At 38.6% G+C, this 20,195-nt stretch overlaps 1 protein-coding gene and 1 pseudogene across 1 annotated transcript in view; one reads left to right on the top strand and one right to left on the bottom strand.

The window, feature by feature from the left end:
- TBC1D32 (TBC1 domain family member 32) overlaps positions 1-845 on the bottom strand; it is a 176,941-nt gene extending 176,096 nt beyond the window's left edge. The window contains exons 1-2 of the mRNA XM_065888749.1: positions 686-845; positions 352-509 (exon numbers count right to left, since the gene is read on the bottom strand). Coding sequence (XP_065744821.1) covers positions 352-506 — 155 coding nt within the window. The 5' untranslated portion in view covers positions 507-509; positions 686-845. The remainder of the gene's footprint in view (positions 1-351; positions 510-685) is intronic.
- Positions 846-15,672: 14,827 nt separating this feature from the next.
- On the top strand, positions 15,673-17,722 carry LOC136131855 (matrin-3 pseudogene; annotated as a pseudogene).
- Positions 17,723-20,195: the final 2,473 nt, after the last annotated feature.

Here is a 20,195-nt window from a genome sequence, read left to right as displayed (position 1 = left end):
ATGAACCTCCAACTTGGGCGCTATTTTGACAACAATCAAGTGAAAATTCTTTTTTTTTTTTTTTCCTTTTTTTGCGGTACGCGGACCTCTCACTGTTGTGGCCTCTCCCGTTGCGGAGCACAGGCTCCGGACGCGCAGGCTCAGCGGCCATGGCTCACGGGCCTAGCCGCTCCGCGGCATGTGGGATCTTCCCGGACCGGGGCACGAACCCGTGTCCCCTGCATCGTGCAGGCGGACTCTCAACCACTGCGCAACCGGGGAAGCCCCAAGTGAACATTCTTTATCCAACTACATTTTGATCTTTTCTAGATCAGCTGGTTTGTTTGCTTAAGAAATCAAAAGGAATTTTACTTGTGAAAATTTTCATCAGTTTCCTCCAGATGTAAGAGGATCTCCTCGGCGCACTCCAGGGAGGGAGCCCCCGTGATTTTCTCCTTCACGCTCTGGAACAACTGCCTCAGCATCGCCTGCAGCATCACTTCGACCTCGCCAGAGACATGGGCCATCCTCTGTCAGAATCAAACGCCCATGCCCTTTGCTGAGGGTCGCAGCAAACGCCGCGCCCTGCGCAAGCGCGTCCCCACCCAGCCCCCACCGGCGCACAGCGCCGTTCCCCGGGAGACCGCGGCAGGCGCTTAGGGGCGGGCCCTCGGCTGCCGGCGCGTCGTCCAGAAAAACAAGTTACCTTGCGTTGGGAAAACAAGAATCCTCGAGGTCCCGCCTTTGGAACTCGTCGCTGCCGCCCTTCCGGGCCAAGAGGATTCAAGCTGCACCGACTAAGAGCAAAAAAGAGATCCCAAAGCCTCTGCGGGTGGACGTGACGGCGGGACGTCACCGCTACGCGTGACGTCCGCACGTTGACGTGACTTTCCAGATGGGAGGGAGGGCCGCTTGACAACCTGCCCGGGCTCCTAGAGGAAGTTTCAGGTGCGCTCGCTGAAAGGGTTGTAGGTGGGAGGGAGAAAAGGGTAGGAGGAGAAAGGGGTTAATAAAAGAAAGATAATAGAAGTGAAACTGAAAGCAGCTTGAAAAGTTTTAATTGAGTGAATGGTATTGAAGTGTTGCAATGATCTTTCCTTCAAACAGCTAACACCTATTGACTCCTACCCTTTACCAAGCACCTTGCTAGGAGCTGTGAAGAAGAGGACGCTGTCACATTCTAACAAACAAGAAGTCAGCGATTACAACATAGTGCAATTAAGTGTTACGATAGAGAAATGCGCCAGGTAGGTGCTGTGGAAACCTAGAATCACCTTTTAACCCAAAAGAAGAGTCAAGGAAAGAAGTGAAGACAAAACTGAACGTGCAAAGGGTAGGGACCTGAGAGAGTGTAGCATATTCTGGTACTTGAATTTTTAGAATTAGAAAGAGGAGGAGAGGGGTCTAGAGAAGTAAATGGACCACATCGGAAAGGGTCATATTTGGCACTTTTAAGGGATTAGAGGTTTGTCTTGAAAGTAGTAGAACACAATGGGATTCCAGAACTAAATCGTGAGATATCATATATAAAGATCACTCTGCAGGATGTTGCAATGGATAATCATGGTCCTTCATACAGTTTCCAATCTAGGTAAATACCCAGTCCATGGTCATGTCCAAGCTGCAAGGTACCAACCCATCAGTGTTGGTTAGGATCAGATCCTGGTGTCTACAGAATAGTCAATCACAAATCACTGATATGTGGTTCAATGTCAATAAATTCTCCCTTATCCAGCTTTATATTTTATGCCCCTGGTCCAACAACATCTGATTCACTTTACATGTCAGCCAGGATCAATGACTTCTTTGTCTATGCTGTTACTTCCAGGAGCAAAAGTATGCTATATCTTTGCCAGCTCTAGCAGCATGTTTCTTGGTGAAATATATGCTCAATTTTGGTTGTCTTATTACCACATTAAGAAAAAAACAAACGCAGAGTAGGCATACTTGTACCTTTATTTGTGGGCGAAGCTATAAAAGCCAATACCTGTATGTGCGTAGAATCACCAGCATGTGACAACTGCATTTTCAGACTAACACAGGTGAGTTATATTGCCAATTCAGACACCAGAATTAACATAGCCATTAGCGATGTAATTTTTTGAAGTGGTAGACTGTTATTGGTAAAATTCAGAACAAAATAAGATATACTATTTATTTACATAGTTTTTGCATTCTTAGAAAAGTCAGTGTATTAAAACTGTGCCAAATATTATTTTTATATAAATGGAATCAGTTCATGGACTCAGAATCTTATCAAGAGCTTTTTAATCTACATGAATGTCCAGCAGGACTGTTGAAAGTCATATGGGAACCAGAACAATTCTTTTGTGTGGGAGAGTGTCCTGTGTATTTCAAGATGTTCAGCATCCCTAGCTCACACTACAAATACCAGTAAATGCCATCAGATTATTGTGATGACAGAGTGACCCCCACATATTTCTAAAATGCTTTCTTGGGAACAGTGGGGGGAGATTTGAACTGCACAGATTGAAAACCACTGTTCTAAACGATATACCTTTGGAAGAAGGAAAAAAAACTTAAAAGAATACCTGATATTCAAAAAGGAAAATTAGCCAAGAAGGGGGTGAGGGGAGTAATGTATTTAAATAAACCTCAATAAATCTGTCTGTATAAAAAAGTAATTTATAATATTCTAATTTGTGAAGGTGAAAATGCATAGTATTAAAATACTATAAACAACCCTGGGTAAGTAGGAAATAATAATGATAAGTTGAAGTATTCTGCAATCCTTGAATTTTTCTGAAGGAAGTTTAATATATTAAACTTGGTCAGGTAGGCATGGTGAAATTTCAGATGTAACCATTAAAAGACTAGATATAGAGAACTTAAATTCAAAAAATGGAGGGAAAATGATATAAGGAGATTTAAGGATAGAAAAACAAAAACTCAATCGATTGGGAAAAAAAATCAAGTAAGAAAACAGAAGCATAAGAAAAACGGGAAAAATTTAAAATATACAAAGATACATGACAGATAAAGTACAGAACATTGCTAAATTTAAATGAACTCAACACTCCACTTAAAGGAACTGTCAGATTAGATTTTTAAATAGCTAACTAAATGCTATTTATAAAAACCCTAAAAACAGAAACGTTAAAAAGGTGAGGAAAGAAAAACTAGGTGAATATTATCCAAGAAAAAGTTGTTGAAGCTATATTTGTGTCAGCAAAAATGAAATTTAAGAAAAAGAGTTGTTAGGAATATGGCATGTCGCTTCATAATTTTAAAATATTAATTCAACGGGAAGATATAGCAATTTTAAATGTAAAGTAAGTAAGCAAAACTTCCAGTCTCTCCAAAAGTCTTTAATTTCCCAGAGAAGGTTTCTGCACATGTTCTTACAAAATATCCTTGAATAAGATGCACTTCAGAGTTGAATAAAATCTTTTTTTTTTTTTAGATTTGCTTTTTTGGATTGCAAGATACAGGTAAAGAAAATACAGTTGTCTCAGCAATACACGGTTAGCATTTATGCAGGCCTGAAATATCATTTATCATTGTTAAAGATACAAAAGCCTCTCAAAATAATCCAGAAATTGTTGTGCCAACCTAATTATTTGTTATTCAGACTGTAATAATCCTATCATTTTCATGACTCAGTTTATCTTTTTTTATCATCTCTGTTTCTACTGCCTCTCAATGCCTCCTGCATTCAAAACTCCGTAAGACTCTGTAGAGGATGCCATGGCACACAATAGACCATGCAGCTAATTTTTGCTTCACTGTGAACTTTCAGTAAGTTTGCTAATGCTTTTTTTTTTTTTTTTGCGGTACAAGGGCCTCTCACCGTTGTGGTCCCTCCCGTTGTGGAGCACAGGCTCCGGACACGCAGGCTCAGCAGCCATGGCTCACGGACCAAGACTAGCATTACTGGCTAGTTTTTACATGAAAAAAAATCCCAAAGGAAACTTATATTTTAAAAATTAATTTGTTTTAGCATTATTGGCTAGTCTTTACATGAAAAAAAATCCTAAAGCAAAGCAATTTTAAGGATTAGCAAACTGGGCTTCCCTGGTGGCGCAGTGGTTGAGAGTCCACCTGCCGATGCAGGGGACACGGGTTCGTGCCCCGGTCCGGGAAGATCCCACATGCCGCGGAGCGGCTAGGCCCGTGAGCCATGGCCATTGAGCCTGCGTGTCCGGAGCCTGTGCTCCACAACGGGAGAGGCCACAACAGTGAGAGGCCCGCGTACTGCAGGAAAAAAAAACCCAAAAAAACTCCTCTGAAGTATTAAAAAGTTTAAATTAGTGATATAGCCAAGTATTAAACTGAAGAAATTAAAGTGTTATGTAATAATAATAGACATGAAAAAATCTTCAGCCACACTGGTTAAAAAAGAAAAAAAATGCAAGCTAAAACAAGGTAACCAATTTACAAAATTAGCAGAGTTCTAGAGCATATATATATTTAGGATTGAACAATATGCAGTGAAATGATTACTCTTTTATTATGTTATAAGGAGTACATATAAGCAAAATCTTGGAAATGAAACTGGCAATATATATCAAGAACTTTTGACTCAGTAATTTTATTTCTAAGAATCTACTCCAAGGATCAGAGATGCAGTTGATAGATTTATTATGAGGATGTTTACAGACAGGTTATTTGTAACTTTAAAAAACAGGAAAAGCTCCTAAGTATTTCATAATAGGTTGAAGGTTAAATAAATTATGGCATAGGCATATGCTGTTAATATCAGCCATTTAAAAATATGTTTCCTATGAATGTTCAATAACAGGGGAACTATTCACTTTTTAAGTGGAAAAGTTTGAACCTAAAATTGTATACATTCACTCTATTTACTGAGTGTCTGTAATGTGCATTGCATGCTTATATATTAGGCAATACACACATATCTTACAATTATGGATGAAAATTTCTTCTACCATAATTGTCATATTAGTATATATAATGCTAGACCTAACAAATTCTTAGTCCAGGTATAGAATAAGTATACTAAATCCTCCTGCACTATAGAAAGCCAATGGATTATGTCTGAAGTTGATAAGTTGATACATCATGGCATGGTTATATTATATTGAATTAATGAGAAAACTATCAAGACAATTAAAAACAAACATTTGAATATGGTTGCCTCCGAGAAGGTTGAAACTCCAATAGGGTTGGGGCAGCAATGAGGCAGAAACACTTGCCTTTTGTTATAAGTTCTACTACACTATTTTAGTTTTATTAATGCATATTTATACTTTCATTTTACAAACAGAATGCCCTTTTAGAGTTGGTAGTACATGGGGTCACAATAAATAGCGCTCCTCTTTCCCACCCAAGGTCAGAACTGAGAGGCAAACATAGGAGTCCAACAGCTGAAGATAAAATACCAACTTCATTAAAAGTTTAATTGAAAATTGTGACTTACGTTTGTGGCACAACAGGCTTGCTAATATTTCACCGCTAAATTAGCCTTTACCCACCCAGCCATTTGTGTAGCTATAAAATAGCAGGCCACCCCCAAGGAGGTAGACAGAAAGCAGAACAGAATGCATACATCCTGCACATAGGCTGAGGCTAAAAATCAAAAAGAGAAAGGAGTCGAGCAGACATACTCTGTTTCTTTTTCCAGAGTCACTGATCATCTCTATAAAATCACTCACTAGCCATCTCCTAATCAAACACATATAAGATATCTGCCATGTGCTAGGTACTTTGTTATATGTTATGGTTGGATCAGTGAACAGTAAGATAGGCAAGACAAGTCTGCTGTCCTCAATAGCTCACAGTCTGGTGAGATAGACATGTAACATGTAAGGGAGACATGTTTATAGATAATTAGACAAGGTGCTACATATTATCTTGAATGATTTCCTCCAGTTCTAAGAATCAGCATTTGGAGAGTCTGTTCAGTTCAATTATTTGTCCATAGTAGTTTTGGTGATTTTCTTGTAATCTTGGCATATAATACTTGCATTATCTAAGTGAAGCTATAATAGTCTAATTCAAATTCTTCAGCTGCCTCTGTTTATCCCATTATTACTTTTGGAACTCTTTTGTTTTCCAGGTCAGTTTTTTCATATACAGATTTAAAATAGCTTTTGTATTCTGTAATATTTAATATTTTAGTGGTAATTTCAAATTTATTTATATACGTCCTCAACAATAAAATTAAGCATATCCTTTCTTTTTCCAGGTACTTTTCCTATTTATACTAACCATGAACATTAGGATAACACATTTTAAAGGTAGAAAGGCACTAAAATAACATTTGAATTGGAAGAAGAATCAATTTAATAGAATTTGGTAACTTGAGGTTTTCTGTAAAAACTGTTATCCTTTTTCTAATGCAGATATAAAAAATTACTAACAAAATTCCATAATACAATATTCTAGTGAATTACAAAATTATAGTAAAATGTCACAAGTACTGTTAGACTACCAACAGTAAGCACTGAGTAATTTTTAAAGCCTTTTTAAAAAAATCATTTTAAGAAACATTTTGCTATTAAGCAAAGTTGCCTGTACAAAATACATTTGTTATAACTAGCAATGCCCTATAAGAAGCATTTTACTGGATTTAAAAATTATTTAACCTGTTAAATATGGCAACTTGAACATATGCATTTATTCCTGCTCTATCCAGAAACCCCACTAAAATGAGGATAAAGAAATACAAAATCCATAAACCCCCAAGGACAAAGAGAATGTTGAGAAGAGATAACAGAGAATTTGGTTTATTCTGTTTGTACACTATAAGTGAGGGTTTACCTACTCAAACATAGGCTGGCAGTTCTGGGATGAATCTTTAGAAGTTGTGGGTAAGGATTTAGCTTGAAATCTCACCTTGTTCTATGCAAGGAAGCATAATTTAAGAATACTTATAGTTCATGTAGATAGGAATTTTCCATAAGTCGAGCTACATTGTAAAAGAAGACAGAGTTGGGTGGAGGCCTTATGTGTGTTCTAAGTGGGCAGGGGTTTATTGATAGCTCAAGCTTCATTATACACCAAGAAACAGTCAAGGGAGACGTTTGTGTCCTCTGAGTGTGAATGAGGTCTTATCCTGAAATTAGACCTCATGAGACATAGGCAGATATACTCAGAGGAAAAACCTTTGGTGTACAAAGAATACAGGCATGAGTTTAGTGAGATGTCAAGGGCGTACTAACTCAAGAGAGAAACCTTATTTTTTGGGGGAAGGGTGAAATGAGTCAGAAGACATAGGTTTCCAAACTCAGGAAGCTACACTCTACAAAGACTTAAATGAGCCATGACTTTAAAATACCAAGTATACCATGATGACTCCCTCACTTTTATCCCCAGCCCTAACATTTCACATTTACTGTAGATTCTTATATGCAACTGCCTATTTGACATTTCCATCTGGATAAATGATAGGACTCTAATAATTTAACATTTCCAAATCCAACTTTTGAAAATACTCTTCCCCAAAAATAAAAAAAATAATTTTCTTTATTTAAAAAGAAAGAAAATACTCTTCCTCCTCTCACTTCCTGAGTCTCTCCCATCTCAGTAAATGACCCACCCTCATTTCCAATTGCTCAGCCTAAATTTTTAAAATTATCCTTGATTCCTCTCTTTCAGTCATATACTATACCCAGGCTTTCAGGAAATTCTGCCAGCTCTGCTCTCAAGCATGTGCAGAATCTCTGTATTTTACAACATCCAGTGATACCACCCCAAGTCAAGACATCATCTGCTCCCTCTCTGATTTCATTCGCATCTAATCTTCCACCCTCCCCTAGCCACTTTGATGCTTACAAGCTTTCTTGCTATTCCTAAAATGCATTAAGCATTCTCTTACCTCATGGCCTTTGATGTTTTCCCTCTGGCTGGAATGCTCTTACTTTCAGATATTCATATAGCTGATCTTTTTACTTTCTTTAGATCTCTGCCAAATATCAATAAAGTAACTAGTGTTCAGTAAAGAGAGATCTTTGCTCTCTTATATTTAAAAAAAATACTCTTTTCTAATCATTCATCACAAAGTTCTCTCCAACTGTTACACAGATTATTCCCTAAGCAGGTAAAGAATCATGCAAAAACTTTTCAACTCTCTCCTTTGAAAATTTTTTTTTTTGGGGGGGTATGCAGGCCTCTCACTGTTGTGGCCTCTCCCGTTGCAGAGCACAGGCTCCGGACACGCAGGCTCAGTGGCCATGGTTCACGGGCCCAGCCACTCCGTGGCATGTGGGATCTTCCCAGACCAGGGCACGAACCCGTGTCCCCTGCATCGGCAGGTGGACTCTCAACCACTGCGCCACCAGGGAAGCCTCTCCTTTGAAAATTTTAATATCGATCTTTTATTTCATTTTGGAATTTCATATCTAATGTACCTTAGTGACTCAGTAGAAACTTCTAGTTTAACATCCTACTATATTTTTTCATGTTATGCTTCTCTTACTGGAATTTTTGCTCTATAGAAGCAGGGACTTCATCTTTTTTCATTGATATAACTCCAGTATCCATAATACTGCCTGGTGCATAGCTTTCCAGAATATCTGTTGAACGAATGAATGAATACAGAAGAGAACTAAGGGAATGATCTGGATGATGGCAAAGAGAAATATCAGAATGGCAGACTTGATAGAGTGGCGTGAAACCCCAGCTACCCACAAACAAAAAGAGCTCTGGGAGAGCTCTGGAGTCCAACTTTAGCAACACAGGAAAACAAACAAAAACTCTGAGAATAACTGCACAAAAAATAAAAGAAGATAGCTTCATTTTGCCTGCATCATCCCATCCTCCAAGCTGTCATTGCTCAGCAGGAAGAAGGAACTTCCCAGCTAGAAAGAGTTACCCTCACCAGGAAAGGAAAAGTGGAATGAGCAACCAGCTGCCCCATCCTTTGGGGCACCACATGAAGGTCTCCTTTCAATTTCACCCCACCCAGACTCAGCAAAGCTGAGACACATATAGAAACAATAGAGATGGCTAGGGACAAGGAAGAGAAACAGAGGTTACCAATCGTAGCCATGCAGTAGGAGAGACTGTGGTTTACAGTGACCTGCTCTGCAGACAAACAGGGCAGATTTTACTAATGAAAAAAAAACAATAGACAGCATAGCTGCTGCACACCTCCCTGCAGTGCAGCTCTACTGCAAGATGACAGCCTAGATCCCTACAGTTGACTCCTACCACCATCTGCAAACTTGGGGCTAGCCCCTCAAGCTGGGCACTTTCACACTGCCAGCCTGACACTTGTCATCAACATCCACTGCAGTGCACATGTGCAGACATGGGAGAGCATTCCAACAGCCAGGGCTGCACAACTGCTCGTGGGCCTGGATCAGGCTTTGTCTTCTGTCACTGGCCTGCACAACTGTGCTCCAATGCCTACTCTCACTACTCCTATTCAACATAGTACTGAAAATCCTAGCCAGAGCAATCAGGCAAGAAAAAGAAATAGAAGGCATTCAAATTGGAAAGGAACAAGTGAAATTGTCTTTGTTTGCAGATAATATGATCTTATATACAGAAAATCCTAAAGATTCCACCAAAAAAACCTGTTAGAACTAATAAGCAAATTCAGTGAAGTTGCAGGATACAAACTCAACATACAGAAATTAGTTGTGTTTCTATGCTCTAACAATAAATTATCTGAAAAAGAAATTTAAAAAAAATAGTCTCATTCACTATAGCATCAAAAATAATAAAATACTTAGGAATAAATTTAACCAAGGAAGTGAAAGACTAAAAATTGTAAGAACTCCAACAAAAGAAACTGAAGAAGACACAAGCAAATGGAAAGTTACCCCATGTTCATGAATCAGAAAAATTAATATTGTTAAAATATTCTTACTACTCAAAGCCATCTATAGATTCACTACAATTTCTATCAAAATTCCAATTCATTTTTCACAGAAATAGAAAAAACAATCCCAAAATTTGTATGGAACCACAAAAGACCCTGAATAGCCAAAGCAGTCCTGAGAAAGAACAAAGCTGGAGGTATCACACTCCTGATTGCAAACCATACTACAAAGCTATAGTAATCAAAACAAAATGGTACTGGCATAAAAATAGTATAGACCAGTGGAAAAGAATCTAGAGCCCAGAAATAAGCCCTCACAGTACAGTCAACTAATAGTTAACAAAAAGAGCCAAGAACAGGCTCTTCAATAAATTGTATTGGGAAATGGATAATCACATGCAAAGAATAAAATTGGAGCCTTATACCACTCACAAAATTTAACTCAAAATGGATTGTAGACTTAAACATAAGAGCTAAAACCATAAAACCCTTAGAAGAAAATTTGGTGAAAATCTTCTTCACAAGATGTGTCAAAGATTATTTTTTTGTATATGACACCAAAAACAAAAACAAATAAGTGGGACTACATCAAACTAAAAAGCTTCTGCACAGCAAAGGAAACAGTCAAGAAAATGAAAAGTCAACCAACAGAATGGTAGAAAATATTTGCAAATCATGTCTGATAAGGGATTAATATACAAAATACATAAATAATTCATAAAACTCAATAGCAAACTATCCAATCAAAAAATGGGCAGAGGAACTGAATAGATATTTTCCCAGTGAAGACATACAGTGGCCAACAGATACATGAAATGGTGATCAACATCATTGATCATTATGTAAATGCAAATCAGAACCACAATGAGATATTATCTCATACCTATTAAAATGGCAATCATCAGAAAGACAAGAGATAACAAGTGTTGGTGAAGTTGTGGAGAAAAGGGAACCCATGTGCACTGCTGATGGCAATGTAAATTGGTTCATCCACTATAGAAAACAGTATGGAGAGTCCTCAGAAAATCAAAAATAGAACTACCATATGATTCATCAATCCCACTTCTGTGTATTATCCAAAGGAATTGAAAGATTCTTTTTTTAAAAATCTTTATTTATTTATTTATTTTTGGCTGCATCAAGTCTTAGTTGCAGCATGCAGGGTCTTTCGTTGCAGTGTGCAGGCTTCTCTCTAGTTGTGGAGGGCAGGCTCAGTAATTGCGGTGTGCAGGCTCAGTAGTTGCAGCACACAGGTTTAGTTGTCCCACAGCAAGTGAGATCTTAGTTCCCCCAAACATCCCCTGCATTGGATGGTGGATTCTTAACCACTGGACCACCAGGGAAGTCCCAAAAGATTCTTAGAGAGCTCTACACTCTCATGCTCATTGCAGCATTATTCACCATAACCAAGATATGGAAACAACCTAAAAGTGTCTGTCAACAGATGAATGGATAAGGAAGATGTGGTGTATATATACAATGGAATATTATTCAGCCATGAGGAAAGATGAAATCCTGCCATTTGCAACAATATGGATGAACCCTTAGGGCATTATGCTAAGTGAAGTAAGTCAGACATAGAAAGATAAATACTGTACGATATCACTTATATGTGGAATCTAAAAAATCTGAACTCAGAAATAGTAGAGAGATGGTTATCAGATGCTGGGAGATAGGGAAAATGGGGAGATGTGGACAAAGAGTACAAAGTTCAGCATGGTGATTATAGTTAACAATACTGTATTATATAGTTGAACGTTTCTAAGAGAGTAATGTCACAACAAAAGAAGACATGGTAATTATGTGATGTGATGGAGGTGTTAGCTAGCATTATGGTAGCAGTCATTTTTCAATAAATAAGTGTATTAAATGAACACCTTAAACTTAAACAATGTTATATGTCAATTATATCTGAATAAGGCTGGGATGGCGGAGGGAGAATGGCAGTCCTAAAGAGCAACCAAATTGTAATCGAAGGCAAAGCGGTACTGAAATGATTTCTACAAAATAAAATTAGAAATGAGAAATTAACTGAAGTGTTTGATCACATTGACATATCTTGCTTGCAATGATCTTGGCGAGTTTGGAGAAAATTAGTGGTAAGAATATAGAAAAAAAAACCCAACAACAACACAACCACAGCCACAATAATAACAACAAATAAGGCAACCATTGACTCCTGGAGAAACAAAGCATTGTACAGAAAAATAATTATAATCATAGCATACTATCTGGCTTGCTATTGAACAGTATTTTCACGTCACAAATACAGACATAATGGATACAAATTTTACCAAAAATTGTGATATAGCTATACAAGCAGATGAACTAGCGAGTATAAATATATTATTATAGAGCTACGTCCTTGTTTTCCATATTGTGAAGTCAATATATGCTTTAAGTTGAAAAAAAAAGGATGGCAATATATTGTATTTAAAATATGGATGTAGGGCTTCCCTGGTGGTGCAGTGGTTAAGAATCCACCTGCCAATGCAAGGGACATGGGTTTGAGCACTGGTCTGGGAAAACCCAACATGCCGCGGAGCAACTAAGCCCATGCGCCACAACTACAGAGCCTGCACTCTGGAGCCCGCAAGCCACAACTACTGAAGTCCGCGTGCCACAACTACTGAAGCCCGCTCACCTAGAGCCCGTACTCTGCAACAAGAGAAGCCCGTGCACCGCAACGAAGAGTAGCCCCTGCTCGCTGCAACTAGAGAAAGCCCACACGCAGCAAGGAAGACCCAACACAGCCAAAAATAAATACATAAATTTAAAATAAAATAAAATAAAATATGGATGTAAATAAGAGAAAAGAAAATTAAGTATTGAAATTGCTTACCTCTCAAGGAAGTCACGTATTGAGGTTTGAGAGAGATAGGGCTGAGCATTAGAGCTTATTGATTAGAAGCTTTGTACTATTTGCTCTTTTAAACTGTATAGATGCATTACTTTTAAAAATAAAAATTATATTAAGAATGTACATTTTTAATTGTAAAATGACTACATGTAAGGATATAAAAAGATAACATGTAAAATACAGGTCTGTAGGACCAGAATCTACAACATGTTTATCTAAGATGAAATTCTCAGAGCACTTTCAGTGAAATTCAACGCCAAATTAAAGTTCAGAATTTCTCCTACCAAAACCATATTTACTATCTCTACTTTTGTGATAATCATGCTCTCACTTTTCTTTTTTTTTTTTAACTTATTTATTTAATTTTATTTTTGGTTGTGTTGGGTCTTTGCTGCTGCGTGCGGGCTTTCTCTAGTCGCGGCAAGCGGGAGCTACTCTTCTTTGTGGTGCGCAGGCTTCTCATTGTGGTGGCTTCTCTTGTTGCGGAGCACAGGCTCTAGGCGTGTGGGCTTCAGTAGTTGTGGTGCATGAGCTCTAGAGCGCAGGCTCAGTAGCTGTGGCGCACGGGCTCAGTTGCTCCATGGCATGTGGGATCTTCCCGGACCAGGGCTTGAACCCGTGTACCCTGCATTGGCAGGCAGATTCTTAACCACTGCGTCACCAGGGAAGTTCCCCCTCACTTTTCTTTATCTTTGTACTATCAAAGGTTTTATCCCTAACCTACAGGTTAAATGTTGCCTGTTTTTGACTGTATCTAAATGAACCCTACTGCGTATAGTATGCTATAACTAGCTCCATTTTCTAATACACATATTTGTGAGGTTGACCCAAGAAAGTGTGTTGCTGCCAATAATTTTTTTCCACTGTATTCTATTTGCTTTTGCCTATACCACATTTTTGTTCAAACTACTCTTGACATTTGAGTTGTTTCCATTATTTTTGCCGTTACAAACAAAACTATCAAATCATATAGAATTGCATTTGCTTTATGCAAATTAATTTTGTATCCAGCAACTTTACTAAAATCTCAATTCTAGTAATTTATCTCTCAATTTTTTTCTATGTCTATTTATAAAATCCACAAATAATGGCATCTTTGCTTTTTTCCAGTCCACATCTCCTTTATTTATTTTTCTTTATTACTAATACTGGACCTCTGGTACATATTGAGCCTGCCAATCAGATTGTGGTTCAAATTCTCAGTTACAGCTTTGTACCCTTCTCAGCACAGAACTTATGTTCAAGAAAGTTGATTTTCCTTGTTATCTTCTGGGGTATGAGGTAGGGAGGGCAGGTTTAATCCTGGCTCACCATTATACATTTGGCCATTTGATGTCCTAGTTTTATAGGGGAGACGTGTCTTCCTATTAGACTCCTTCTCTTGAACAAGTTTTGGGCTTTGTTTCCTGTTGCCATATCCTGTGGGGCCATGGAGAAACATGGTTAGGGAATAAGCCAGTTCCATTTCTCAATTTACCTATCTGAGCTCTTGACTTAACTTAGATAAGACCTGAAATTTTCTTACCTTATTATTAGTTCACTGATGCATTTAAGGAAATTTTATTAAATATATTTTATGAGAACTGTTTAGTTGTTTTTATTGGCAAGTCAGTCCAGGCACCCAGCCTTCCATGTTAGCAGAAAAAAAGCAGATGAGTTGAAGAATTATGAAAACAAACTAGGCTGCTGATTCTTCAGACAGGATGCAAGACCTAGTTTAAGTGTACCCTTTGAAGTAAGGCCAGTTTTCTAAACAATTTTTAAATCCTTTCTCAAAAAGTAATGACAATGCCAAGACTTTTTTCCTTTTCCAGTAAAAGCCGTATACTACATTTCCGACAGTAGGTAAAAATATCCAAAGGGTGCATTCATTGCACCCTGATGTCATTTCTCTTGGTGAAAGCACTATTACGTTTTTTTCCAGAAAAACTATCTCCGTGCCAACACATATTATGCTAATCAGTTACACATCAAGTTTTGAACTCCAAACACCTACACAAAGTTCTTCATGATTGGCTGTCACTTCTCAGAAATAACACAGTAATGTTCCAGCGTTCCTGAGAGATCATAGTATTCTTTTACAGTCTGTTTGATGTATGGTTCCAAAATGGCAGACAGAAACCCATAATGGCTTCAGAATTTGTGCCAAGTACACATAGCTGAGATTACTCAGATAAAGTCATATTAATCTTAAAGACATTTGCTATTTTTTTAGAATGACAAAAGGGCATTCATAAAATTTTATGTCTAATTTACTTTGTTTATTCTATGGATGTGACCCTTAATTGTTTGTTTTGCTATTTAATTCAATGTTTGCTGAACAAAATGACAGGCATTTTGAGTCCCACTTTCCTGCATCCAACATAACTGAGGTTATCAGACTGGACTCGCATATTCAGAAGAGGAAAACAGTCACTAAAATAAGGAGGCAAGAACTCCTTTTTTGTATCCATAACGTCTGGCAGTACCCCTGGCATGTGGGAGAAGCTAAATATTTATGAAAGGAATAATAATGTTGAGGGATATTAAGTAGAATTCCCCACTTGTGCCAGGAAGAAAATGACAGAGAAAGACAGGCTCTGGGGTTCGATAGATCTGGGCTTGTATTTCAGCAACGTCAGTCATTAACTTCCTGGCACTAACAAGTGAACATCAGTTTCCTAATCTGTAAGGAAGGGTATAATGCCTAATTCACTGGGCCGTGAATTGTGGGGATTAAGTGAGATGGCACATAAGCAACTAGCATAGTTCCTGGCACAAAGTTGTTATTCAGTAAGTTATTTCCCACTTTTTCAAATACTGTTTAAAAATTATTGCGAGAAAACAACGACCACAGCTGAGAGTGCGAGCGACGTGTGTGCACTGAGTAGGGGGAGGGGCCTGGCGCGTGCTGAAATGGGACTGAGAGTTGTCTGCTGGTTCTCAGCTTGAAGAAGATTCTACAGTCATTATTGATCCTTTTTCTTGGCGTTACCATTTTTTGAAGCAAAGTTAACCTAGTTTTCTAGTTTGAGCTTTCTTTTTAGCCATCTTTTTTTTAAAAAAAATTTAATCTATAAACTAGACAAGAGATAGTTCTACAATGTCCAAGTCATTCCAGCAGTCATCTCTTGGTAGCGACTCGCAGGGCCGTGGGCGTGACCTGTCTGCAGCAGGAATAGGCCTTCTTGCTGCTGCTACCCAGTCTTTAAGTATGCCAGCATCTCTTGGAAGGATGAACCAGGGTACTGCACACCTTGCTACTTTGACAAATCTTGGAATGAGTTCTTCATTGAATCAACAAGGAGCCCATAGTGCACTGTCTTCTGCTAGTACTTCTTCCCATAATTTGATTTCTGTATTTAACATTGGAAGTAGAGGTCCCCTCCCTTTGTCTTCTCAGCACCGTGGAGGTGCATACCAGACCAGTAACATTTTGGCCAGCTTTGGTCTGTCTGCTAGAGACTTAGATGAACTGAGTCGTTATCCAGAGGACAAGATTACTCCTGAGAACTTGCCCCCAATCCTTCTACAACTTGAAAGGAGGAGAACTGAAGAAGGCCCTACATTGAGTTATGGTAGAGATGGCAGATCTGCTACATGGGAGCCACCATACAGAGTACCTAGGGACGATTGGAAAGAAAAGAAGCACTTTAGAAGAGATAGGTTTTTTTTGTTTTGGGGGGGTTTTTTTTGGCTGTGTTGGGTCCTCTTTGCAGTGCACAGGCTTCTCATTGCAGTGGCTTCTCTTATTGCGGAGCATGGCGGGCAGGCTTCAGTAGTTGTGGCGCACGGGCTTAGTTTCTGCAGCATGTGGGATCTTCCCAGACCAGGGATCGAACCCGTGTCCCCTGCATTGGCAGGCGGTTTCTTAACCACTGCACCACCAGGGAAGCCCAAGAAGAGATAGTTTTGATGATCATGGTCCTGGTTTCAACCCAGTGCTTGGTTATGACCGTGGAAGTCGTTTGGAAGAATCTGGTTATTATGACAGAATGGATTATGAAGATGACAGATTAAGAGATGGAGAAAGATGTAGGGATGATTCTTTTTTTGGTGAGACCTCATGTAACTATCATAAATTTGACAGTGAGTATGAGAGAATGGGACATGGTCCTGGCCCCTTACAAGAGAGATCTCTCTTTGAGAAAAAGAGGGGTGATCCTCCAAGTAGCAATATAGAAGACTTCCATGGACTCTTACCAAAGGGTTATCCCCATCTGTGCTCTATATGTGATTTGCCAGTTCATTCTAATAAGGAGTGGAGTCAACATATCAATGGAGCAAGTCACAGTTGTTGATGCCAGCTTCTTCTTGAAATCTACCCAGAATGGAACCCTAACAATGATATAGGACATACAATGGGTGATCCATTCATGTTGCAGCAATGTACAAACCCAGCACCAGGAATTCTGGGACCTCCACCTCCCTCATTTCATCTTGGGGGGCCAGCAGTTGGACCAAGAGGAAATCTGGGTGCTGGAAATGGAAACCTGCAAGGACCGAGACACATGCAGAGTGGGAACTAGCTGAGTTGTTCACATCATGGATGTCTGGCAAGGGAAAAACTTGAGATATCAACTATTACAGCTGGTGGAACCATTTGGAATTATTCAAATCATCTGATTCTAAGTAAAATTAATGAGGCATTTATTGAAATGGCAACCACAGAAGATGCTCAGGCTGCAGTGGATTATTATACAGCTATACCAGCATTAGTATTTGGCAAGCCAGTGAGAGTTAATTTATCCTAGAAGTATAAAAGAATAAAGGCCTTTATTGAGATGGAGACCAGAGAAGATGCAATGGCAATGGTTGACCACTGTTTGAAAAAGGCCCTTTGGTTTCAAGGGAGATATGCAAAAGTTGACCTGTCTGAAAAATACAAAACATTGGTACTTAGGACTCCCAACAGAGGCATTGACTTACTGAAAAAAGATAAATCCCAGAGAAGATCTTACTCTCCAGATGGCAAAGAATCTCCAAGTGATAAGGGATCCAAAACTGATGGTTCCCAGAAGACTGAAAGTACAACTGAAGGTAAAGAACAAGAAGAGAAGTCAGGTGAAGATGGTGAAAAAGATACAAAGGATGACCAGTCAGAACAAGAACCTAACATACTTCTTGAATCTGATTTGCTTAATCTACTTTGAGTGAGCTTTTGGTTTTCCAACTGTGGCCAATTGACAAAAATATTTTAAATCTTAGAAGCCTGAAACACTGCGTCAGACCTTATTGTCACGCTGTAGTAAATTCTCCATGGTAGTGCAGTCCTGTGAGGTTTCTTGGCAATCACCCAACTGTAGCTCACCTTCCTTGACTCAATAATATTTATTGATTTGCTTATTTGAACAAATTATCTCTAAGATAAAGTCTACAGTAATATATTTACTTGTACAAAGAAAATCATATAAGCCCTGAAGGTTTTAATAGCAGTAAAATATGAAAGGTGGTCACTGAGTTTTGCTTCCTCAACCAATTTTTTTTTTAATCCAAGAAGTGATAGCAAGAAGGACATGAGAGTGGTATGAATAAAATTATAAACCTAGCACTTTTACAGTTTATAGATTACAAACATAGTGATAGAATCCAAAATCTCTGTATTTTTAATATATGTAATAGGTGTCACATTGGCTTCCTGTGTAGTTTTGTCTGAATCATGTTTAGGCCTTACTTCGACTCTCGAGACAGAATACAACAACAATGGTCATTGATACTCATCACCACTTCAATTGCTTGCAGTAGACATAAGGAAAAGACTAGCATAGTATTATAAGTATTTGCATTCAAGTAGCTACAAGCCATGGCATATGGAAAGAAAAAAGTGCTTTTAAGACACATAAAATACAGTGTTATCCACTTACTAACTAAAGAATCAAGAACCCCAAAAAGGCAGTTAAAAAAAAACAAACAAAAAACTCGGTTCAAATGTTAGAATAAAAGCATAAGGTAAAAGAAAATTTGTTCCCTCAAATTTAATCATTGTAAATGCAAACTTACACTGTTCTACCTAATGTCACATAATTAATTTATTCTATCAATACTTCATTATTTTTCTTAGCTTGACAGGTTGGGGAAGGATGTTATAATAATTCATAAAATCTTTGATAATGTCTCTACCTTGTCCAACAGTCAGTGATCTGGAAACATTTTCCAAGTTAGTAAACCAATAAAAAAAAAAGCAGATTTTATATGTTCTTCTGTTGCTTGCTAATTAGCCTAGGCCTACCAAAAATCTTGTCCTACTTTTTGATATCAAGACAGAGCTTCCTCAGGGCAAATTTGTTAGGGCTAGTGATTTCTTTTTCAGTAGCACTAGATAGACTTAAAGGAAGGAATAGAATCCCAGTGAAGAAGATACCCTGCCATCAGCTACTTCACATTTCAGAACAGAGCAGACAACCTCAGGGACCTGTGGGTAAACGGTAAATGACAACCAAGATTCTGCCCATTATTAATTCAGTATCTTGCTGTTTGGTTTTCGGCAGAAACAAAACACATAATTAGTCTTGGCAGTTGAGAACCACAATTGCCTCTCACTATGTTGAACTCTTTGCTTCCCTTTTATTTATTTATTTATTTATTTATTCATTTAGGCTACGCTGGGTCTTCATTGCGGCACGCAGGATCTTCGTTGCGGCATGCGGGATCTCTTTTTTTTAGTTGCAGCATGCCTACTTCTTAGTTGAGGCATGTGAACTCTGAGTTGCGGCATGCATGCGAGATCTAGTTCCCTGACCAGGGATCAAACCCAGGCCACCTGATTGGGAGCACCCACAGGACCACCAGGCAAGTCCTTGCTTCCCTTTCCTTTAAGTATTACAGAAGAATAATTTCATATGGGTGTAAAAAGCAGCCAATAGAAGAGAAGCATAAAAATGCCTATTAAATTGTATCCTGTGTATTGTCACTCCTGTGGTAATGACCATAATTTATGACACAACTTTATATTCTGCATATATCTTCAGAAGCTACTGAACGTGACTAACAGTAATTAAGAATAGCCCTGTGGAATAAGTCTTAAAACATTATCTGACAACTTGGCTAAGGGTGACAGAATTTTCTCTAAATAGCTCAGATTTTATAATAGTACCTAAGTGAGAAATTATCCTCTCATGCAGCAACAGTTTTGTTTTGCTTTTTTAATGCATTTATTTATTTTTGGCTGTGTTGGGTCTTCATTGCTGCGTGCAGGCTTTCTCTAGTTGCGGCGAGCAGGGGCTACTCTTCATTGTGGTGCACAGGCTTCTCATTGCTGTGGCTTGCTCAGTGGTTGTGGCTTGCAGGCTCTAGAGAGCAGGCTCAGTAGTTGTGCACGGGCTTAGTTGCTCCGCGGCATGTGGGATCTTCCCGGACCAGGGCTCAAACCCGTGTCCCCTGCATTGGCAGGTGGATTCTTAACCACTGCACCACCAGGGAAGCCCATTGTTTTGTTTTCTGGGCTAACTTTTCTCATAGTTAAACATAAAGCACTACTTATACTCACTATGAAAAACTGTTAATATGTAGTTGTGGTGGAGACAATAAGTTATACAGGGAAGAACTGAATGATTTATTTTTTCCCAAAGGTCTAATCCTTAGATCTACTTTAAACTGTTGTCTAAGGCAAAAAGTGAAGACAAATAA

Source organism: Phocoena phocoena, chromosome 12 (genome assembly GCF_963924675.1).
Source record: "Phocoena phocoena chromosome 12, mPhoPho1.1, whole genome shotgun sequence".
NCBI classification, from domain to species: Eukaryota; Metazoa; Chordata; class Mammalia; order Artiodactyla; family Phocoenidae; genus Phocoena; species Phocoena phocoena.
Note: the sequence above shows the minus strand (reverse complement) of the source record. Positions and strands in the feature narration are given on the sequence as shown.